At 38.2% G+C, this 21,798-nt stretch overlaps 1 protein-coding gene across 1 annotated transcript in view; it reads left to right on the forward strand.

The window, feature by feature from the left end:
* Positions 1-16,720, forward strand: part of LOC122815267 (glutamic acid-rich protein-like) — a 212,078-nt gene extending 195,358 nt beyond the window's left edge. The window contains exon 2 of the mRNA XM_044087621.1: positions 13,236-16,720. Coding sequence (XP_043943556.1) covers positions 13,342-15,372 — 2,031 coding nt within the window. The 5' untranslated portion in view covers positions 13,236-13,341 and the 3' untranslated portion in view covers positions 15,373-16,720. The remainder of the gene's footprint in view (positions 1-13,235) is intronic.
* Positions 16,721-21,798: the final 5,078 nt, after the last annotated feature.

Here is a 21,798-nt window from a genome sequence, read left to right on the forward strand (position 1 = left end):
TTTATATAAAGAACAACAGTTATGCTTCTTCAATCAGAAGATGGGAACATGCTTAATTGATTGTTAACTATTGTTGATAAGGGTTTAAAAAGGGTGGCTTATTTTAACTAGTCTGAGTTTTGAAGAAGTCCAGGTGAGTGGACGAAAGCACCTAACTTGGAATTTGTCAAAAAATTATTTAGATTTTTTTCCATTTTTAATAAACATCTGTGTGTTTGGACTGCCCTGAGTGTGGATGCCATGCAAGTATTGTTTGGTTCGTTGTTCATGCCTTTGCATGGAGTGCACCTGTTTTTGGAGTTACTTCAGTCAGAAGGTCCCATTGTCCCTTCTTTTACCAACAGCTTTTTGGTAGGACAATTCAAACAGCTGTCTCGTTCCACCAAACAAAGTCTAATAAGTGTAGCTGGTATTAAGTTGTACCACATATCAAATATAACTAAAGTTTGATCAAGCAATTGACTCATTTTTCTATATTTAGCAGAATGAACAGGCATCAGTAATTAACACTAAATATTTGTATAGACATTAAATATTTACTCTATATTTTAAAGTTCAAGGGCTGCAACTGTTCAAACAGCTCCTTGCCTCATGCCTATCATAATCACCATTCATTAAATGACATTTATGTACATTGCTAGACTTTGTCTAGTTAATCAGTACTGCTGAACCTGACCTGTAGCACTGCTATGTAATTACGTTTCATTGACAAATGTAATATACCAGTAAGTCCTCTTATACTGATAAATTATTACACCTACACATACAGTTTCAGGAACTTCGTCTGTTCAAACAATTTCTTAAAATAAGCAGTGAGATATATATTGCCCCGCATGTCAGTTCACTCTGTACTATTTAGGCTGAACTGCAATTTCCATTATTCTGTATTAAATCTTTTGACACACATGTAATTACGTTTCCCTGTATTCTATAATACTAAATGGCAAGTGCCCACTCAAACCATTATAGTTAACATAAAATTTACATCCTTAGTTAACATGAGTAAACTCAGACTTGTAAGAATATAACTTCAGTAGCATATTTACAATAAACTTTTATGTCAGATCAGTCTATACTGCTCATATAAAACTGTAGCACTGCCATGTGACTAATTTTCATCATTTTAGCAAACTAAACAATGACAGCTATTTTTCTCTGTAAATAAGTCTTTGTACACATTATTCTTTGTTAAGTCTCTGAAATTCATACTATAATATAAAATAATATAAGCAATTGCCCTAAAAAAATTGCAGTTAACATATAGTCTTAATTAAGTATAATTAACATGAATAAACTCCAGCGTGTAACAATATAGATTCAGGAGCATATGTGCTTAAGCGCATAGCATTTTAGACATACATAAAACCTGCTAAACTAATTTGAAATCTGTCATTTAACCAAATATTCAGGTCATTTTGACTCTCACATTTAGTTTTTGAGTAGAACTATCAATATTTGTTGTTAGAAAAATATTCCTCCTCTAGAGTTCAGTTCCTAGAGTCCTGCAGAATGTTCCTGTTTATCTAACGTTTTTGTTTATGGAACTGAGCAGGTGCAAATGTCTTTTGTCGGTTAGATCTGAACTTTTCTCCCTTTTGTCTTCTGTTTCTCCTCTAGTATCAACATCTTTTTGTTCAACAATCACTTTATCTTTCTGTTTCACTTGTAGTTCAGATATTCTGATGGGGAGTTTTTTTATTTTATTTTGCCATTGGCTTCATTCAGGCAATCAAAAGTCATCACTTTACCATTCTAAAACACCTTCAAAATTGCCAGGAATAACGTTCAAGGTTTCCGTTTCCTCTGTTTTCATTCTTCTATCACATCCACAAAACAAGCAATGTTTCAGTGTCACCACAGTGTAGTCATCCTCCACAAATATAGGTCTCCTCACCACAAATAATTTTCTGTCTGGTAACTACAACTTTCATTTCATTTATTCTTTTTCATAACAAGTCAAAAAATCTATCAAAATTGGCCTTAGTTTTCCATATTCAACTTCTGAGCCTAGTAGTGACAAACATTTTGCCTGTGTCAAGTAATGTTTTGCAAACTCTGTCCGCACTGGCATTTTATTTTTCACACATTCCATTAAGTCCATTTTCTCCTCACCTTCCAAACTACCATACACCCTCAACCTTCATTTTCTTACCCAATCATCTATTCCACTTAAGCTCTGTCCCACCTGCTCCAGATGCATTGCTGTCTCAGATGCCTTATTATAAATCTCACACATTTATTGTAGGCTTGATTCGGTGGTTTCCCACTAGTCATAGAGTTACTCTGATTTGTTAGTCACAGCCACACCTAAGCATTTCATGTATAAGTCAAACAATCTTGTCAAGAGTTAGAGCAGCAAAGACCACTGACCACAGCACCATTCCTGACTGCCTCATTGCATGTTACCGCACCATCTTTAACCAAGATCTTTCCTAATCTTGATAAATGAGCTAGCTTCATTGGCAAAACCATATTCTTTATTTAGTGGTCTGCTAATTTATTCCTTGTATACATTTCACACTGAACTGCAACAGACTCCTTCCTCATAGCTGACCTGACTGAAGAGCTTTAAGGAGGTTCTGAATGGCTTCATACTACCATCAAAAACACTTTGCTGCTTGCACCAGATGGATTTTTTTCTTTTCAACAAAAATACCCTGCTCTGCAGCATAGTGAATTCTGTATCTAAGAAGAAAAGTCCAAAACACATCAGTGACCCCTTTCTGCCCATACACATGCTAAGACTATTGCTTTAAAATAGAAATACTGAAAAGGCAACGCTAAAATGAAATGCCTGTAAAGTAGGAAAACCATATGAAAAGGTGCATTCTTCAAATATATTATGTTAATATATTAATGTTAATATTAATGTATGAAGCTAACAAGATGGTATTCAGGCCACTGATATCTAAAACAGGTTTTCATTTTTTCCCAAATTACTTGGTGCCAGGAAGTCTCTTGAGCAGAAATGCTTGTCTTCCTTATCCATGGAATCTGGATCCACTGCTTGTAATAAAGAAGAGGTACCACATCTTCTTCAAATAACTCTAGCTATTAGTAAGACAGTGAGATGGGGAATAAACTGAGGAAAACAGAAGTGCTGAAAATGCAAGAACATAGTTAATGCTAATATCCTCAGCTCCATTTATCTGTAGTGATGAACAAGGAGAGGGTGACTGTGAGCTGCCTATCGGGAGCTAGGATCCGCCACATAACACACGCACTCAGGTCACTCCAAAGCAAGTATAAATATGACTCCGTCATTGTCCATGCTGGCGTGAATGACCTGAGACGTACCTCCCTGGACTACATGAAAAGAGACATAGAGGAGCGCTCTGATTATGTAGCCCAGGCTGGTATGACCCTGACCCTGAGCAGCATCTTGCCCTCACCAAGAATGATGCCACAATACAAAGACAAGATGATCAGCTTAAATAATTGGCTCAAGTACTGGTGTCATTCTAAGGGGATCCAATGTCTGTCTGCCTGGGATGACATGTTGGACAAGCCACGCTGCTTCGCAAGGGATGGCTTACACCTGTCACCACTGGGCTTCCGGATATTGGCTAAGGCTCTTGCCACCCCCATAGTGCATTTTTCAGGCAAGGCTCAAAAGACAAACCCACCTCCTTAGAAAACAAAAATGGAAAAAAACTAAGGGTAATGCTGCTCAACGCCAGAAGTCTAAATCTCAAGATGCCGGCACTCGATGCACTCCTCAGTATGGAGAACATCGACGTCTGTGCAGTAACTGAAACCTGGTTCAATGCTCCTGAGAGCACCCCAGCACTACCAGGCTATACCTCGTATCATGCTTTTCGACCCCAAAACCCGGGCCGAACCACAAAGGGAGGGGGAGTGTCCATATTCATCAAGGACACCCACACCTCCAGGTTAGTAGCAACACATGAAGCATCAGAGACCATACAGGTGCAACTAACCATAGGCAAAACTGCTATACAACTGGTAGCATGTTACAGACCACCCTCCCAATCTCAGGAACCCCACTCAGCCTTCCTGAAGACATTGGAGGATATGAATGTATCACAAAATACCATCATACTGGGAGACTTCAACTACCCAAACATAGATTGGGTACATTATTCTAGCCCTAACACCCTAGCCCAAAGGTTCCTGGAATTCATAAATTCAAATGCACTGGAACAACTAGTCACCTCCCCACTAGGGAGATAATATACTAGACCTAATCATCACAAACATGGGGACAAAATGCTCCACACGGAGGTATACCCTCACTAGTGAGATCTGACCACAAACTAATCACCCTGGATATACATATCCCACCTCCACCCCCAGCACAAAAGACCACAGTGAAAAACTTCTCAAAAGCAGACCACTCTTCTTAAGACTGAGATTGTATCCTTTAAGCCCACTGGGCCAGTGGATACCACATCCCACAATGCCGAATCCTTCACAAATGCTTTCTATGGACATCCCCAAGAATGCATGGATCATGCAATCCCAAATAAATCCAAGTCCCTCTCCACCAAAGGCAAGCGTCCTGTCTGGTGGACCTCAGCAATTAACAAATTGCATAACAAAAGAAGGAAGCTACTGCACGTCAGAGCAAAATCCCATAAAGGGAAGACATCTCTGATCAACATTAGCAGAAAACTACATTCTCTCATAAAAACATCCAAGGCCAACTTTGAGAGAAAAATCACTAAGGACACTAAAGATAACCACAAAGCCTTCTTCAGCTATGTTAGAAACCTGGGCAGAAACCCTCAGATATGCTCAGCGTTAGTTCACACCAACAAAAAATACACTGAATCCACAGATATTGCCAACATTCTGGCTGACAGGTTCAGTGCAAATTTCTCCCCTCCCTCACCCCCAAAAGAAGAAATACTTATCCCAGCTGAATGTAATATCCCTGTCATCTCAGATGTCCAAGTGAGAACCGCCCTCAACAATGCTAAAAACACAGCATCAATGGGACCTGACGGTATCCTGGGTTGCGTGCTATGTGAACTCCAAGAGGAGCTAAACCCACACATAAAAATGCTATTTAACCTTAGCCTTACTACAGGATATGTACCTGAACACTGGCATACAGCAACAGTGGCCCCACTCCACAAAGAGGGTACCTCTACAGACCCTGGGAACTACCGCCCCATTAGCTTAACCAGCCTGGTCTGCAAAGCTATGGAAAGAATCATTATGGAACTCATAAACAGAGACATAGGGGACCTACAGACACTTGACCCCACCCAGTTTGGCTTTGTAAAGGGCAAATCCTGCCTTTTGAACCTGGTTGACTTTTTCAAAACAGTCACTAGAGCCATTGATGAGGGCAAAGCAGTCCATACAGCCTACCTGGACTTGGCTAAGGCCTTCGACACAATACCCCACTCAGGCATCATAGATAAGCTCAACAGCTTAAACGTAAACCCTTATGTCACTAGATGGGTTGCAAACTGGCTAAAGGACAGAACCCATAAAGTTAAAATCGCTGGAGCAATGTCATACTCAAAGCCTATCACAAGTGGTGTCCCACAAGGATCTGTCCTGGGACCCCGCTTGTTCAGCATTTATTTCTCAGATGTTAAAGCAAACATGGCAGGGTTGTGGCTGACAAAGTTCACAGATGACTGCAAACTAGGCACCATAGTCGATACACCAGCGGACACATACACCCTACAAAAAGCCCTCACAGAAATGGACAACTGGTGCCAGAGTCACGGCCTTAAACTAAATGCCAAAAAATGTATAGTCATCCCCTTTGGGAAAAACAAAGTACCCACAAAGTATCACATAGACAGCAACCCACTGAGTATGGAAAAATTAATCAGAGACCTATGGACCCAAGTCGACAGCGACCTCTCATTTGACACCCACGTTGCCAAAGTGGTTAGAAAAACATTCTACCTTGCACACCTCATCATGAAGGGATTCACATCCAGATCCAAGGATGTCATTGTACCCCTATACTCCTCCCTCATCAGACCCATGATTGAGTACAATGCCCCATTTGGTATGTACCTCACCCGGCATTTGCAACAGCTGGAGACACCACAAAAGTACCTCACCAAGAGGATCAAGGGTCTCCAACATATGTCTTATTCTGCCAGACTAAAGAAAATTCAGCTCTATTCAGTAGCATACCGCCTGCTCAGAGGTGATCTCTGCCTGACGTAAAGGGCATGTCCAATCAGGATCTGATGGACATGCTCCACCTCAAAATATCCAAATCCATCAGGACCACGAGAGCTAAAGACTTAAACCTCGGCACAAGTATGAATAGGACATGCTGGAGGGATAGATTCATAACCCAGAGGCTTCCCATGCTTTGGAACAAGATCCCAGTTCATATTAGGCAGAGCCCCTCACTGACTCTCTTCAAGAGAAATCTTGATGAGTGGATGGGAGATCGTAAGTTTACCCCAGGGGTCACATCTGTGTCACTGCTAGACAGGGGCACAGTAAACTAATTCTATTATATAAGGGGACCTTCATTGTGTCACTACTGGACAGAGGCACAGTATTCTAAATTTATTCTGTACATTTTTGTACCATTTCATGGGGTGGCAAAAGCCACATCACTATGGCTAGGCTTACAAATGCCCCAGGGCAGATAGCCTAGTACTAAACTATGAAACTATGAAACTATTTCCTTCCACACAGACAATGGTATAGGTTGTCCCAGTGAACTATGAGGAGGGAATGTCTACATCCTCTGGAGAAAACCAGGCTTGTCTGGTTTTCCTTCTGGACTGTTGGGTGTATAAATAAACAGCTAACCTTCCATCTCTGCTCTTACAGCAAGTACATTTCGATGGTATGGCAGGCTTTTTTTTTCACTTGCTACTATTGATAGTGGAACATGAGGTGGACCAGTCTTGCTGTGGGACTCTTGTGCTGGTCACAAAATAAACTACAAGGCATAACTGAATCTTATGGAACAAGTTTATCTTTTTCCTGATTTCTGAACATAATCATGGTACTCCATGCACTATAAATAAATTCTTAGTAAAGTTTATTGCACTTACCATACAGTGTAATAACACAGATGTCACATTGTAGTAATCTTCACAGATGTGCAAATTATTCCAGATGTTTTCTTTCCAGCACTAATTTCTTACGGTATGACATACAAACTCACAGTGCAGTAGACTGTCAAATGAGGTGCTTCACACATCCATAGTTTTCTCCTTTAAACTGATAAATCAGTCCATTGGTAGACAATTTATTAGTTTTATATCTGATTTATTACACTGTATGCCAAGCACTATGCACCTCACTAAGAATCTTACCCTGTTCCGTCTTACTTTTTTTACTTTTTACTTAAATATTTCTGTGTTTCTTTATTGATTTGTAAGACAAGCACATGAGATGAGTTCATTTATTCAGAACTTCCCTGTGCCTAGCTTGGAAACCTGTGACTATAAGACCTCGGGTTCATATAAAACCAGCTGTGGACCTATAAAGCTGATATAAGTATTTTTTCCACTTGGTCTAACTATCTCAGTGCTATTTAACAGTTCTGTCCTGTGTTTATTGATTTTGTTGAATTTATCAATGTTTTTCAGCCCACACTTGTTAAAGAAATGTCATCTATTCGTTACTACTGCTCTTAGATAATTTTAACAGTATTTTGAAATTTCTTAACCTCACCTTGTACTGCAAAAGCTGTTATGAGTTTGCCAAAGTTCTCCTAAGTTTGCCAGAATGCTTCAAAGTTTTGCAAAGTTTTTCTGTGCTTGTAGAAGTTCTTCTATGTTTGCATACATTTTTCTGTATTTGGGAACTTTTCTCAGGATTTATGAACTTATTTCCAAGGATTTCTGATACTGCAGGAGTTCTGCCTTTTGTTGTAAAGCATTTGTTACTGCACTTGAGAACAAAACCTGTTCATTTTACATTTTACATTAAGATATTTTTTTTCTGCACTCTGGTAGGAACCAAAGGCTGATTCAGCGCATCTGAGCTGGAAACTGCTAGTGGAGGGCTTATTGTGTGTTTATCTGATTGGCATGAGTGCTTAACTGTGTAAAAGTCCTTCATCTTGCTGGTATAAAAGCTGATACGCAAACACAGTTACCCATGCCTTATATATTAAGCAGACCTCTCCAGTTTAAAATCCTCTAGAGGAAACATTCTCCACAGTTTCCCACTGATCACAGCTGCTTGAAGACCTGACAGTTTGTGCAGTGGGCAGCACCACTGCAGGTCATTTAATAGTATACTGCTAAACACTCTCACTTAGACCTTTAAGTGACTCTCCTTTACTCTTCCCAGCTAGAAAGGATTGGGTATAATGGATAGGTGCTTCCCTGTCATCTCTGTTTCTGGCCTGGTGGATATGGGCATTCTGAGGCAGTGTACTGATTGCCTCATGTTCACTGGCAGCCATTTCATTTTAGAATATACAAACACAGTGTGTGAGAGAGGTAGCTACACATTGTCATTGGAGGCAAACATCTCATATACACACATGAAAAATGCAAACCAAGTTGTCAGTGTTACACCCAAAACATTCATTACCAACACTAAGAAACAAACACATAGACCCACATATGTGGAAGTACTTACTTGTAATCTACCCAAACCTCCATGACCCCCTAAAAGCATCTCTCAGTGACCCCGGGCACACTCAAAAAAGACAACAACTCACACAATACATAACTCTGAAAATCATAGTAGCCCTGCTTCTGAGTTCATAAAGCAACACACCACACAGTCAAACATTCCAGTTATTGGGAATTCCATTATAAGACATACCGATGTCCCCCTAACCAGGCTAAACAAGAAGAAGATCACAGTGAGTTGTCTGTCTGGAGCCAGGATCCACCAGAACATGCATGCACTTAGATCTTTAAACAGCAAGTACCAGTATGACACAGTCATTGTCCATGTAGGAATAAACGACGTAAGACATACCTCACTGGACCACATGAAGAGAGACATGATGGAGCTCTCTCAATACCTGTCCCAGGCAGGTATGAATCTAGCATTCAGTAACATCCTACCTTCACCAATGATGATGCCACAGTACCAACAAAAAATTATTGACTTCAACAGCTGGCTTAGTTTCTGTTGTCACAACAAGACGATCCAGCATATGTCAGCCTGTGGAAACATGATTGACAAACCATGATGCTTTGCCAGAGATGGTTTGACTTGTCACCACTTGGCTTCTGGATACTGGCAAAAACTTTATCTATCCCCATAGTGCCTTTTTTAGGCCATACCCTCCAACATAACAAAAATCACTCATGACTATCTAAAGGTACTGCTCATCAGTGCTAGTAATGTAAATAAAAAAACTGCACTCCCTGGAGACAGTCCTCACCCTGGAGAATGCAGACATATATGCAGTCATGGAAACATGGTTCAGAACCATGGGAAGTACCCCAGCTATCAAAGGTTACAATGCCTTTCATACATTTCGATCCCCCTCAGCTCAGGATAAAACAAAGGTCGGGGGTGTCTCAGTGTTCATAAAGGTCAAGTACACTGCTAGACTGATCCAACAAAATGACTCACTTGAGCTGCTTCATGCCCAAATAACCATCAGTTTTACCCCCTATCATATCTTTGCTATACAGTTCCCCAACATAAGTCTGGAAAACCACACCTCCTACCTAAACATACTGAAATCTCTTAACATTCATCCTGAGACCATACTTATGGGTAACTTCAACTATCCCTCAATAAACTGGGAGATTTATATGACCCATAATTCACTTGCTCAGAGGTTTTTGGACTTCATCAATGCAAACACCCTGGAGTAACTAGTTAGCTCCCCAACTAGAGGTACAAATATCCTAGACCTAGTACTCACGAACATGGGAGGATGCTACTCCCTCCCACGCATTAACTCCTCCCTGGTAAGAACTAACCACAAAATTATCTCCTCTGGTTTTACAACTAACCTAGAACCCCCATCAAACTCCAAGTCTGTTAAGAACTTCACTAAGTCCAATTACCTCAGATTAACTGACAGCTTATTAAACTTCCAACTCCTCTGAACTCAGATTACAGAGGCCTACTCTGAGCTGTATGCAAAAGCTCTGTACAACCACATTCACAACTGCATAGAGGAGGCAGTACTTGTCCGAGTCAAATCTATGACTACTGGCAAAAATAAACCACCCTGGTGGACCTCAAGCATAAATAGGCTATTCAAAACAAGGGAAAAAATCCTCTCCAAAGCCAAGAAGGAACACACAAACAAAGCACAATGACACTAATCTGTCTAAACAAACAAATTAGAGAGCTGGTCAAATCTGCCAAAGCAAACTATGATGCACAGATAGCCTCCCAGGTAAAAGATCACCATAAGGCTTTTTTTAATTATGTTCACAACTTCAGGGGAAATGCTCAGCAATTTGTCAAGTTTATTATGAATAGCAACAGTTACAACCAGCCTGAAACTATAACAAACCTGCTGGCCGACAAGTTCAGTTCAAACTTTTGTCCCCTGTCACCTCCTACCATACCCAAAGAAATAACCTCAATCATCCCCCTACCACTCATTACGAAGGAACAAGTCCTTACCACGCTCACTAAAGCCAAAAACACAGCTTCCATGCATCCCAACAACATTCCCAGTTGCTTCTTAAATAGCTTTAAACAGAATCTATCAAGGCTGTTTAGAAACCCTATTTAACCACAGCCTCCAGACTGGCTTTGTCCCAGAGGAATGGAGGACTGCAACAGTCATCCCTCAGCACAGGGGGGGGGGGCATCAACTGACCCAGGGAGCTACAGACCCATAAGCTTGACCAGTCATCTCCAAGGCCATGGAGAGAGTTATCATGGACCTGATAAATAATGACATAGGAACTCTCCAAACACTTGACCAGACCAAATTTGGCTTTCTCATAAGGAAGCATTGTCTGCTCAATCTGGTGGACTTCTTCGAGAAAGTCACCAGGGCCATGAATAAGGGTAAAACAGTACACACTGTTTATTTAGACCTGGCCAAAGCTTGAAACACAATCCCCCACTCAGGGATCATAGATAAATTACTAAGTTAGGCATAAACCCCTACATTTTCAGATGGATAGCAAACTGGCTCATTGACAGGACACATGCTGTCCAGATAGGTGAATCCACCTCCAATAAGAAACCCGTTCCTAGCAGTGTCCCACAAAGCTCAGTATTGGGATCCCTCCTATTTGGTATATACTTCTCTGAAATGAAGGCCAATGTTGAGGACCTCTGTCCCACCAAGTTTGCCAACGACTGTAAGCTGGGAGCATCACTGAATCCCTAAATGATGCTGACATCCCACAAACAGGCTTTTGAATGACAAACAACTAGTGCCAAAACCATGGCCTGAGCCTAAATGCTAAAAAGTTTGTAATCATACCCTTTGGTAAATCAGACATCTCTGCAAATTGTAATATTGATAACACACCCCTAAACGTACACCCAATGGTGAGGGGACTAGAAACACAGATAGATAGTAACCTAAACTTTGACGATCAGGTAGCTATGGTTGTGAGAAAACCCTTCTGTGTGGCTCAACTTATAAGTAAAGGCATGGCATTAAGATCAAATAAGTCATAGTGTCCTCATCAGGTTAAATACAATACTCCTGTCTGCCTGTACCCAACCAGGTAGTTATACCAACGGTAGTGGCCCCAGAGATTTCTCACTAAACAAATACAAAGCCTAAGACATATGCCTTATGCAGACCAACTGAAGGCCCTATCCCTTTACCCCGTCTCATATCACTTATTGAGAGGTGATGTATGCCTGACCTACAAGGCCTTCTCTGATCCAGCCTTGATGAAAATGTTACATATTTGCAAGAAAATGTATACAAGGGTTATATGTTCCATGGACTGGAATCTTATTTGTGACTCTAACAGAACTTGATGAAGAGACAGATTCATATGCCAAAGGCTACCTTGTCTTTGGAATAAATATCCCATCTTTGTAAAACAAAGCCCATCCCTCACTCTCTTCAAAAAGAATTTGGATAAATGGATGGGGGACCAAAAATTTACTCCTGGGGTACTACCCAAGTCCTTTGTGGACAGAGGCAGTCTGTAAAATGACTCAGGGCTCCAAACCTCAAAGACCCACTACCCTGATGCAACCCCATCCCATATCTGGAGAATTAAGATATTATACTGTCATATCCTGGTTATTATTGGGTAGGCGTATAAAGGTTCTTGTGCCATTCGCCTAATAACTACCTATGAACCTATGAATTCTAACAAAAAGAAATAGTAAAAAAAATGCACTATGTATTTGTAGTCTGTAAGATCAAGTGCTTATAAGAGTTAACCTTCATACAAGCTTGTTTTTCAGCCTTTTATCTGCTTTTCATGTGAAATTGTGTTACAGCAGGGTGTAGGAATTTGACCTTACCTCACTGTTGTGTGATTTCAGAGTTGGTATATACAATTTGAAGGGAGTGTGAGAGTGCGGGGGGAGGAGGCTTGTTCTCCCCACAATTTCTTTTATTTCTTTTTTTTTGTCTTTCTTTCTTTGTGTTTCTAACCTTTTACATTCAATCAATATATGTAGTTTGCCATTGCTATTCTGTGAAAATTATCATGTAAGCTGCAGAGCAAGACCTAATCATAACAGTTTAAAAAGTGCATATCTTTGAAAGTTATCATAATCTTGTGACTCAGAAGTGCATAAACGTATTTGTTTACTGATTTCACAGTATAATCAACATGCTCTATGTACAACATATACTTTATACCCATTGGGAAGGAAGGACCTGCTATCTGATAACTGTACATACTTGTTCATGCTAATGAAATGGTATTGTGTAATGGATACTACAAGCAACAAGATTTATCTTTCAGTCCTTATCTGGCTTTACTTTCAGTTTTTAATGTAAAATGACAAATAGAATCATTTTATATAATTAATCATCAATTGTAAACCTTCTAATTGTGAAAGTGCTTTGCTACTAGAGTATTTTTATTTGTAAAGTGCTTAAGTACAAAAAAAGTATTTAACAGTTTGCCATTTGCAGTGAGCCTAAGGAATCAAAGATAAATTGGGTATAGACAGAAGTAACAAAAAAAATAAATAAAAAACTATGTTATATGTTGTTAGATCTCATGCTGCTACATCCTGAACATGAGATTGTAAGTATGGTCATAGTAATTCCTTGTCAACATATAATTTAAAACCTAAGTTACATAAAACATTAAATCAATAAAGGAAGTGTTGTTATTCTGTAATTACATTTACGTTTCATGTTTATTCTCTGGTTTACCATTTTTTTCTTACAGATTATCTGTCCAAATTTAGAAATGCACTGTAAACTCATACAACAACAAAAGAATCAATATTTAAATGTAAAACAGCAATGAGTGCAGATTTGGGAGCTGCAGGAAAATGTCAGTCCTTACAAATCTTAAAAAGCCACATGAAAAAGGGAAGGAAATATTGCAATCAAAGCAGTTTGAGGACTTGCAGCATCATCGTGGAGTAGAAGAAAGTTATACCAGTACTACAAAGCAGGATAAGAGTAAAACAAAAATTATTATACATCTACAAAATGCCTCAACTGACAAGCATGACAGCAGCTCACTGCAACACAATGCTGCAGGTTCAACCAGAAACCATTCTAGAAAGAAGACTGGAGGATGTGATGCTGCATGTCCCAGCCTTAGAAACATCCAGAATGTGAACATTGGTAGAAATGATCTCCTTGCGCATCAGAAAAATATTTCAAATGCCAGTTACCCTGAAACCCTGAAAATGGCAAAACAAGGAGTAGTAAAAGAGAAAGCAGTAGTTAGACATAAATCTAAGGAGCACATTGAAATGGTGTTGAATGAACCAAGACTTCTTCTCGCTGTTGTGAAACCTTTTGGTTTACGGATCCTCCGTTGTGCATCAACACCAGCTCAAGTTACTCGAAATAAATATTCTCAAAATGTTAAAACAAGGCAAAAACATTCAAGCTTGAAATTACAGGTGCCTACAGTACCTAGGAAAAAATGTATAGAACACATAGACAACAGACTGGAGAACTCAGAGAACCAAATCTTAAAAGAATGGTTACAAGAGAAAAATAAACTGCTAAAAAAAGAAAGAAGAGCCAAGCGGAAAGAAAAGAAGGCAAATCAAAGGGAAAAAAAGAAACAAGAAAAAGAAAGGCAAGCAAAAAAAGAGGAGTCTGATGAACTTGTACAAGAATGGATGGAAAAGAAAAGAAAGCTTATTAGGCAGAGACAGGGCAAGACAAATGAAGATCCAGTCCTGACGCCAGCTTCTAAATTGCCTGTTTCAGGACTAAGCCATCCTGTTCCCAGTGCTCACTGTGTTTCTCAAAAACATAACAAATTACCACAGAAAACAAGGCTGCAAAGATGTACACATGCTTCCTTGGTAGTAGCCAATAAAATCATTCATGAATCAGAACAGCTGCCATCTGCTACTATAAATGAAAATCATAGTCTGACTTCAAGTACCAATAAATTAGGTCTCCGTGCCACTACAGAAACTCCTCAGGTTCATGATATTAATCAGGTTATTGCAGCCTGTGACATAAAAACAACTCAGCCTTTAGTTCTGGATGCCATTAGGTCTAAAGTATCATACCAGAAACAAGTATTGCAAGGAGACACTAAAACTGATAAAAAACAGAGTGTCTTAGAATCTTCCAAAGCTTCCTCCAAGATGTCCAGTGCTGGTGAAGACATACAGAACAATATCAAACTCAGGGCCCAAAAGGATAAAGAAGAGACTTCTTCAGCAAGCAACATTGTGGTAACTAAAATAAGACAATCTACAAAAATGTCTTCAACAGGAGATGTAGCCCAGAATGAAAGACGTCAGGCAGTAGAAGGTCAACATAGACATAAGCTGTCATTTGAGCAATGGGTGCAGAAAAAAACAGAGGAAATGAAAGAGAACAAAAAGAAAATAAAGGAGGAACAGGCTGACATAGACAATGAACTTCAGCACATTGTTCCAAAACTTGCTAGGAGAAGAGTCGAAGCCATTCTGCAGAACAAAAAAAGAGTGGATACTGGAATATCATCTGAGCGCTCAGAGAATTTCAAGTTCTTGAATCAAATCACAGATGTTCCTGAAACACCTAAATGGGTTGAACGAACTGGTCTTACACCTGCAGTTGTACAAAGATTTATGCAGAGACTACAAAAAGATGCCATTGGCAATGTATACGGTGATTCAGTTACATCGGTCCCACAAATTAATGATGATCAACCTGATGGTTCTAATCCCATCTGCACTCAATCTCCACTGTCAAGTAAACGAGATAGTAACAGAAGAGAAAGTGAACCAGTGAAAACAGAAAAAATTGCAGAAGGATTGAGTGCAGACCTTCCTGAAAGACCAGAGCCTCAAGGCTGCGAAAGTCAGGAATCAAAGGTAGAAAAAGGACCTGCCACTTGATTTATAAAAAAAGATGCCGCTTCTTTGATAGCTAACAGTGAATAATAAAAGCAAATAATACACAAGCAGTAAGTATTACAGAAATGACAGAGTTTTGCAAAAGCATAATTCTGAGAGACAGACCTGGCCTATCAGCATTTCGCAAAACTAAATGTAACCATGCAGATCATCAATAAGATGAAAAGGTCGAGTAGTCAACAGACGTGTTCAGCAAATCAGAATGCAAAAGGGATGTAATTTAGTTCGGTCAACCCACAATCACCTACACCTTTTTTATCGTTTAATAAAGTTCTGATCATTTTGAAACTTGAAGTGTTTATCTTTATCATGTCCATCAGTTGTCTCATTAATGCCATTAGAGGGATGGCCTTGGTGACAGTGATAACCCTACTCCCCACCCCACCCAAAAAAAAATACAGGTAATGTTGTGCCATTCTGGATTATTCATATATTGCTTTCCACTCACTAACATTTGTAAAAAATAATCGGTGGGTGACAGTTAAAATGTTTTCTTTTCATTAAAACAAATATTATAAACCACTTTGCTGTGTTATGATAAAATATACTTATTATGTGTAGGTATCACTTATGGTTCTGAGAAAACAGTTAATAACTTCTGTGAAATACCTCAGATGGCACACTGGCAGGCTAGATGAATTTCCACATGACATTTGTAAATCAGTGCTTTAAAATAAGTTTTGATGCTGGAATGCTGAACAGATGCATATCAGCAGACTACAGCCCATTCCAGTGGAGTTATATCTCCAGTGTGACATGACATTTGTCCATGTGAGAGCATACTGATGATTAATTCAGGAAGACTCTGGAAGGCAAACAGATGCACTACGTATATCACAATGCTGGAGCACATCCTGTTTCATCAGCAGTAGAACTAGATGGAAATACAGGCCTCTCTATAATTCAAAAGTCTCACATGACCAAATCCAATTCACTGAATCATGTAACCCTGGACCAATAAAGGCACCGCCTAAATGACAGGTCCTTCTTGCAGAATGACATACCATACCAGGGTATAGGTGATCGCCTCTTCAGTTTGTGACACTGTGGTAATTTTAAACATTGAAGTACCTGAAAAAATGCCTTTCCTGAATAAGAAATGTGAGCAGATAACAAGCAAGAATAGTTGCAATCTCATTTTATAGACATTATCTATAAATACATGTAGCTCTATAAAATAATTTTGTACCTTGACACCTTCACACTTCTAGCATCTTTTAAAATTATCCATTCTGTATGTGAATCTTGACTAAAAATGTTAAATGCAGTTAATAAAAAATATCTCTGTATGCCTGTCTCCAGAAAGTATTAAATGTTTGTGCTTCCTGTACTGTTTTTTTGTTTTCATTGCATCTGTTGAGTGCGTGTTGCCTTTACTAATTTATAATTCTTTCTTGGATGATATACTAATTCGTAGAAAGAAAAGTGAAAGAATGAGCCCTTTATTTCATTTAAGCATCAATCTCTTGGCAGCCATATTGTTTGTCTCCAGTCTGTTATAGATGCTCAGAACATCAAAGCTGAATTATTGCCTGCATCTTCTTATGACAGTGAAGAGTGAGAAAGTGAGTGGTGTTTTTTTTTCTCACTTTCTCCCTCTTCTCCAGATTTGTATGATCTCAGACTTAACATACATAAGTGCACACACACACACACACACATATATATATATATATATATATATATATATAGGTTTACTATCCAAATGTCGAAAATTAAAATAAAATGTGTACATATTAGCGAAGTGTTTCGCCGAAAGTACACATTTCCGTATGTTCCTAATGTCGAAAACAGCTGTGAATTGACGAAAATATCGCTCGTGACATTTTCGACAATTAACAGCACTCCCACCCTTCCTTTAATTCCCTACCTAACTTGCCTAAACTCACATTTATGCAGGGGGGCTGCGCCCCCCACACCCCCCCTAACTTAATATTCCAACTCTGAGATCGCACTACAGTGAGGAAAGGGATGTATTTCCCTAACCGCACTGTACCGCAATCCCCTTACATGAGCGAACATTATAATTGCGAATGCACAGTCCATTCGCAATAATAACGGTCGCTCACATAACCTGCCAAACTATGATGTATTCGAACATATGTTGTTTGAATACTTCATAGCCGTGCAATTGCACGGCGAAATTGTGATAGTAAACCATATATATATATATATATATATATATATATATATATATATATATATGGTCAACATCTGTTTAATCAACCACAGCTGGTTAACGTATACAGATGGTGGACAGGTGTACTAGTTCATCAGTCCCTGGGTGGGGGAATATTCCTTTCCCTCCAGGTAATGTGCAATCTTTGACTTAGTATATATAATTAGCAGAGGGTGTGGATGGTCAGTGGGCCTTGCTCAACCCCCCCCCCAAAAAAACAATGTTATTTGTTTTGTTTGCTTTTTATACAGTGAGGCTTTTTCCTCACACATACACAGTTGCTTGTTGACATTTATTTTGTCAACCTTTTTGTGTTCAGTGTTCATTGATGTTGATTTGTTGCAAGGTAAGTAATTCCAATAGCCAAAAGAGTAGCTCCAACACCCAGAATATTTAGCACTAGAAGGGTATACAAGCCGAACTAGGTTTCACCTACACAAGGCTTTTTCAGTGTTGATACAAAGTTCATTCCTAAACCACTTAAATACCAATAGTTTCATCACTTTTCATCACATAACAATGGCTTCCAGGTAAATTTCTTAAACCTTCACCAACTTATTTTACTACTAACATCAAACATTTAAAAAATATAAATATCAAATACTTTAACCCTTCTGTAATGTCATACATATGTATAATTTATATGAAAAAATAATGTAGAACTATGTATAAAAATACATATACATTTAGAATATCATCAGATATACTATATAATCAATTAACAGATGAACTATAAGAAAATAAAGAAAATATAATTATTATTTTCACATCTTAACTCTTCATATTATGTCATTCAAACCAGGGTGCACTGAGGCACCGAAATTAACAATCAATTTTAACTTTTTAAAATTTAAATTTTTATGTTTTTGAGTCTTAGTTGCTTAAAATTTTAACATAACTTTACCCAGACCTATAAAGGTAATAATAGCCCTTTTAATTTCTCCAAATCTTTTGGCTTTCTAATACTATGATGGGAATGGACCCTATTCCTAGGTCAAAGTATGATTAAAGTTCATGAAATTAGTACTGTTTCAATCTCTGTTATCAGTCAAAGGTGCTCTTCGCAGCACCCGCAATATGGCCAGTAATGACTCCTGCAGTTCATACGGGGTTTCCATTTCCATAGCTGCTTGACGCCAATATGCTTCCGCTAGGTTAAGCAGAGAATTCATCTTAGATTTATTTTCCTCATGTTTCAAACCTTTCACTAAGTGTGGATCTTGTGAGGTCAGCAGATCTGAGTGGAGTCCCAAGATTGTAGATCTATACATGTAATCAATTTCAAGGAGGACTATCCCTCCTTCGGAATGAGGAATATATAATCTTGGTATGTACTGATATTTATAGATCATTTGGTGAGCATGAAGCATCCTTCTTGTTTTAATATTTAATCTATCCAACATGTTTTGTGGCCAATCAGTCACTCCAAAACTGTAAGTTAGGACAGTAAGAGCAAATTGGTTTATAGCCTGGATTTTGATCCTAGATGTCAATGCTGTTTTTAGGATTAATTTAAGTCTTCTAAAGTATTCCTTACTAAGTTTTATTCACATTTGTTCATGTTTTATTGCTGATCCTTAATCAGTTCCCCAAGTATTTATACACTCCCTCTTGCTCAAGTTCTTTTATATCATATTCTTGTCCCAAGCTGATGTTTTCCTGGGGCTGCAGTTTTCCTGCATTAAAGGTTGCTTTTGCACATTTATCAAGACCAAATGACATTCTAATATCATCTGAAAAAAGTTTTGACAGCCTATAGCTGTGCTTTCAGTTCCTCATCTGATGAGCTATACAGTTTTAAATCATCGACAAAGAGAAGATGAGAAGTCTTTAGGCTTTGTTGTTTTCTCTAGGAGCCAAATTATCGCCATGGCCTAAGCTGTTAAGTAAATAGCTTAATGGGTTAAAGGCAAGGCAGAATAGTAACGGTGACAGAGAGTCACCCTGGAATATCTCCCCATTGATATTAGCCCCTTTATGTTTCAACTGATGTTTATATAGAACACTTATTTCCTTTTTCCACCTAAGATCACTCAGATAGATGTTAAGAAACTCTCAGTTTCCACATAAGGGATGGCTTCCCCTCATAGACTATGCCAGATTGAAATGCTGCCATATATACTACCATCTCAGTCGAACAGTTAATAAACAGTTTTATATCATAAGCCTGGGTGGTATTGACAGATGTAAAACATTAAGTTTTACAAATCCCATCACACTGAGAATAATTTCCACAGGGGATAACATCCTTGAAGCACAACCTTTGGGGTTATACCTGTTCTAACATTTTGTTTGAATCCAGAAATAAATGAGCTACATTTCTACCTCTCCAAGTATTATCCTACAATTGTATTCCACGAATTCCTTAAATAAGGAATTTTCAGACAGCAACTGCCTGTGTTTATTTAGGAATTCTTTCACCTTAAAAATGTTATTACTATAAATAGTAGCAAACTTCAGCATATTTCTATTTTTCCTATATTTTACTTGTTGACATATAAGCTATTGTCTAGCTAACATTTTAACTTTGTTATAACTTTCTTCAGTCGACTGTAATTTATATTCCCTTGTGACAAATTGCTTTTTCAGCATATCTGCTTGCTTACTGATTCCTCATCAGCACTACATATACACCTTAGTCTTAAGAGCTGTGCATAGGGAAAATGTTTAACTATATGATTAGGATGTCAACTTTTAGCATTCAATAGAACATTTCTATGGAAAGATTTCCAATATACCACTGTATTAACCATGCCATCACTCAGTTTGATCATACTAACATCCAAAAGCTGACTTAGAGACAAGTCAAAGGTATGAGTAAAATGATTGCCCATCTCATTGTTATTCAAATATTCAACAAAGTATGTTGTTCCCATATATATCCCTTCAATAAAGCCTGACAGTCATTCAAATACCAGCTGCAAAGGTACAAATATCATAAATACACATTCAGTTGCTGGTTATAAATATACTTTAACTCAAAATACCCCATAAACAGGTCAGCATAAATGGCTGCAGACATCACCCCATCGTTGTTCCTCTCAATTGTGAATAACATTTATCAGAAAAATAAAAAACATTCTTTATTAAAACAATTTCTAGAAATTCCCACAGGAACAAGGGAAATTGTTGGGAGTATATTTGAGTCAATTCCAAGTAATATTTAACCACTTCTGTCCCATACATGTGTAGTATGGAAGTGTCTAAAACAGTTATTTCTAAGGTCACCATATAAATACTGGTTTCACTATAGATTCATCCAATATTCACAAAACAATAAGCAGTATCTTTGATACAGGATGAAACATGCTTCAACAAAGGTTTTAAACACACTTCCAGAAAAACTGACAAAGGTTCAGTCAAAGACCCAGTTCCACTAACTTGATGTCCAGGCATGAGTGTCACCATTTTGTGCATGTTTGCTTTGGCACTAGATAAAAATATTGCCTAATGGGATCTTCTGCCATGAGATGTCACTGTAATTCTGACATTATCACAGTTTTATTAACCCACTTGGATAAGCATCTAACAGTCTCAACTTTTAAAATATGAAATTAGATCGAAACTGAATGTATGATAGAACTGGCAATGTGATAATGGTTTTACTGCTTCCTAATTATAATCCCGTAAATTTCAAACTACCACTGCCCTGCCTTTATCAGCCTTAGTAATAACTATCTCTCTGTTATCACTAAGATTTTTTAAAGCTTGCCTTTCCTCTAACTTCATATTATTAGCATTTTGTTTAAATATAAGATTATGATGCAAAACTAAATTATTCAAAATCTGTTGTTCAAAAAATGATGACATGGGGGCATAGCTCTCAACTTTCCATCTCCAAAATGAGGAACACTTGCCCTCATAATGTAGAACAAATGAGGAAATTGTGGAACACATTCTAATGGCTTACTAACAAATTTAACTAGGAAGGTCATAGAATGGTCGAAACATGCTGGTTTTACTTATAAAAAAAGATCTTTAAATGAATTAATATAATTTATTTCTATTTACCATGTATATCAGGTAAAAACATTCCTAACACTGAATGTGTGACAGACCCTTTTAATGTATAACTTTAAGGAACATGAATTTTTTAAGAACCCTAACCTGTTCCTTGTAATGAAGTACACTTGAGAGGTATGAGGAGGCAGTGTTAAAGTTTGATTTTTTAAATCTAAACTCCACGCGTGAACTTAATACCTGTTTGTGTATATTATTTTCCTGTGAAT

The sequence above is a fragment of the Protopterus annectens genome, chromosome 11.part0, assembly GCF_019279795.1.
Source record: "Protopterus annectens isolate FY-2018-M chromosome 11.part0, PAN1.0, whole genome shotgun sequence".
Classification (NCBI taxonomy): domain Eukaryota; kingdom Metazoa; phylum Chordata; order Ceratodontiformes; family Protopteridae; genus Protopterus; species Protopterus annectens.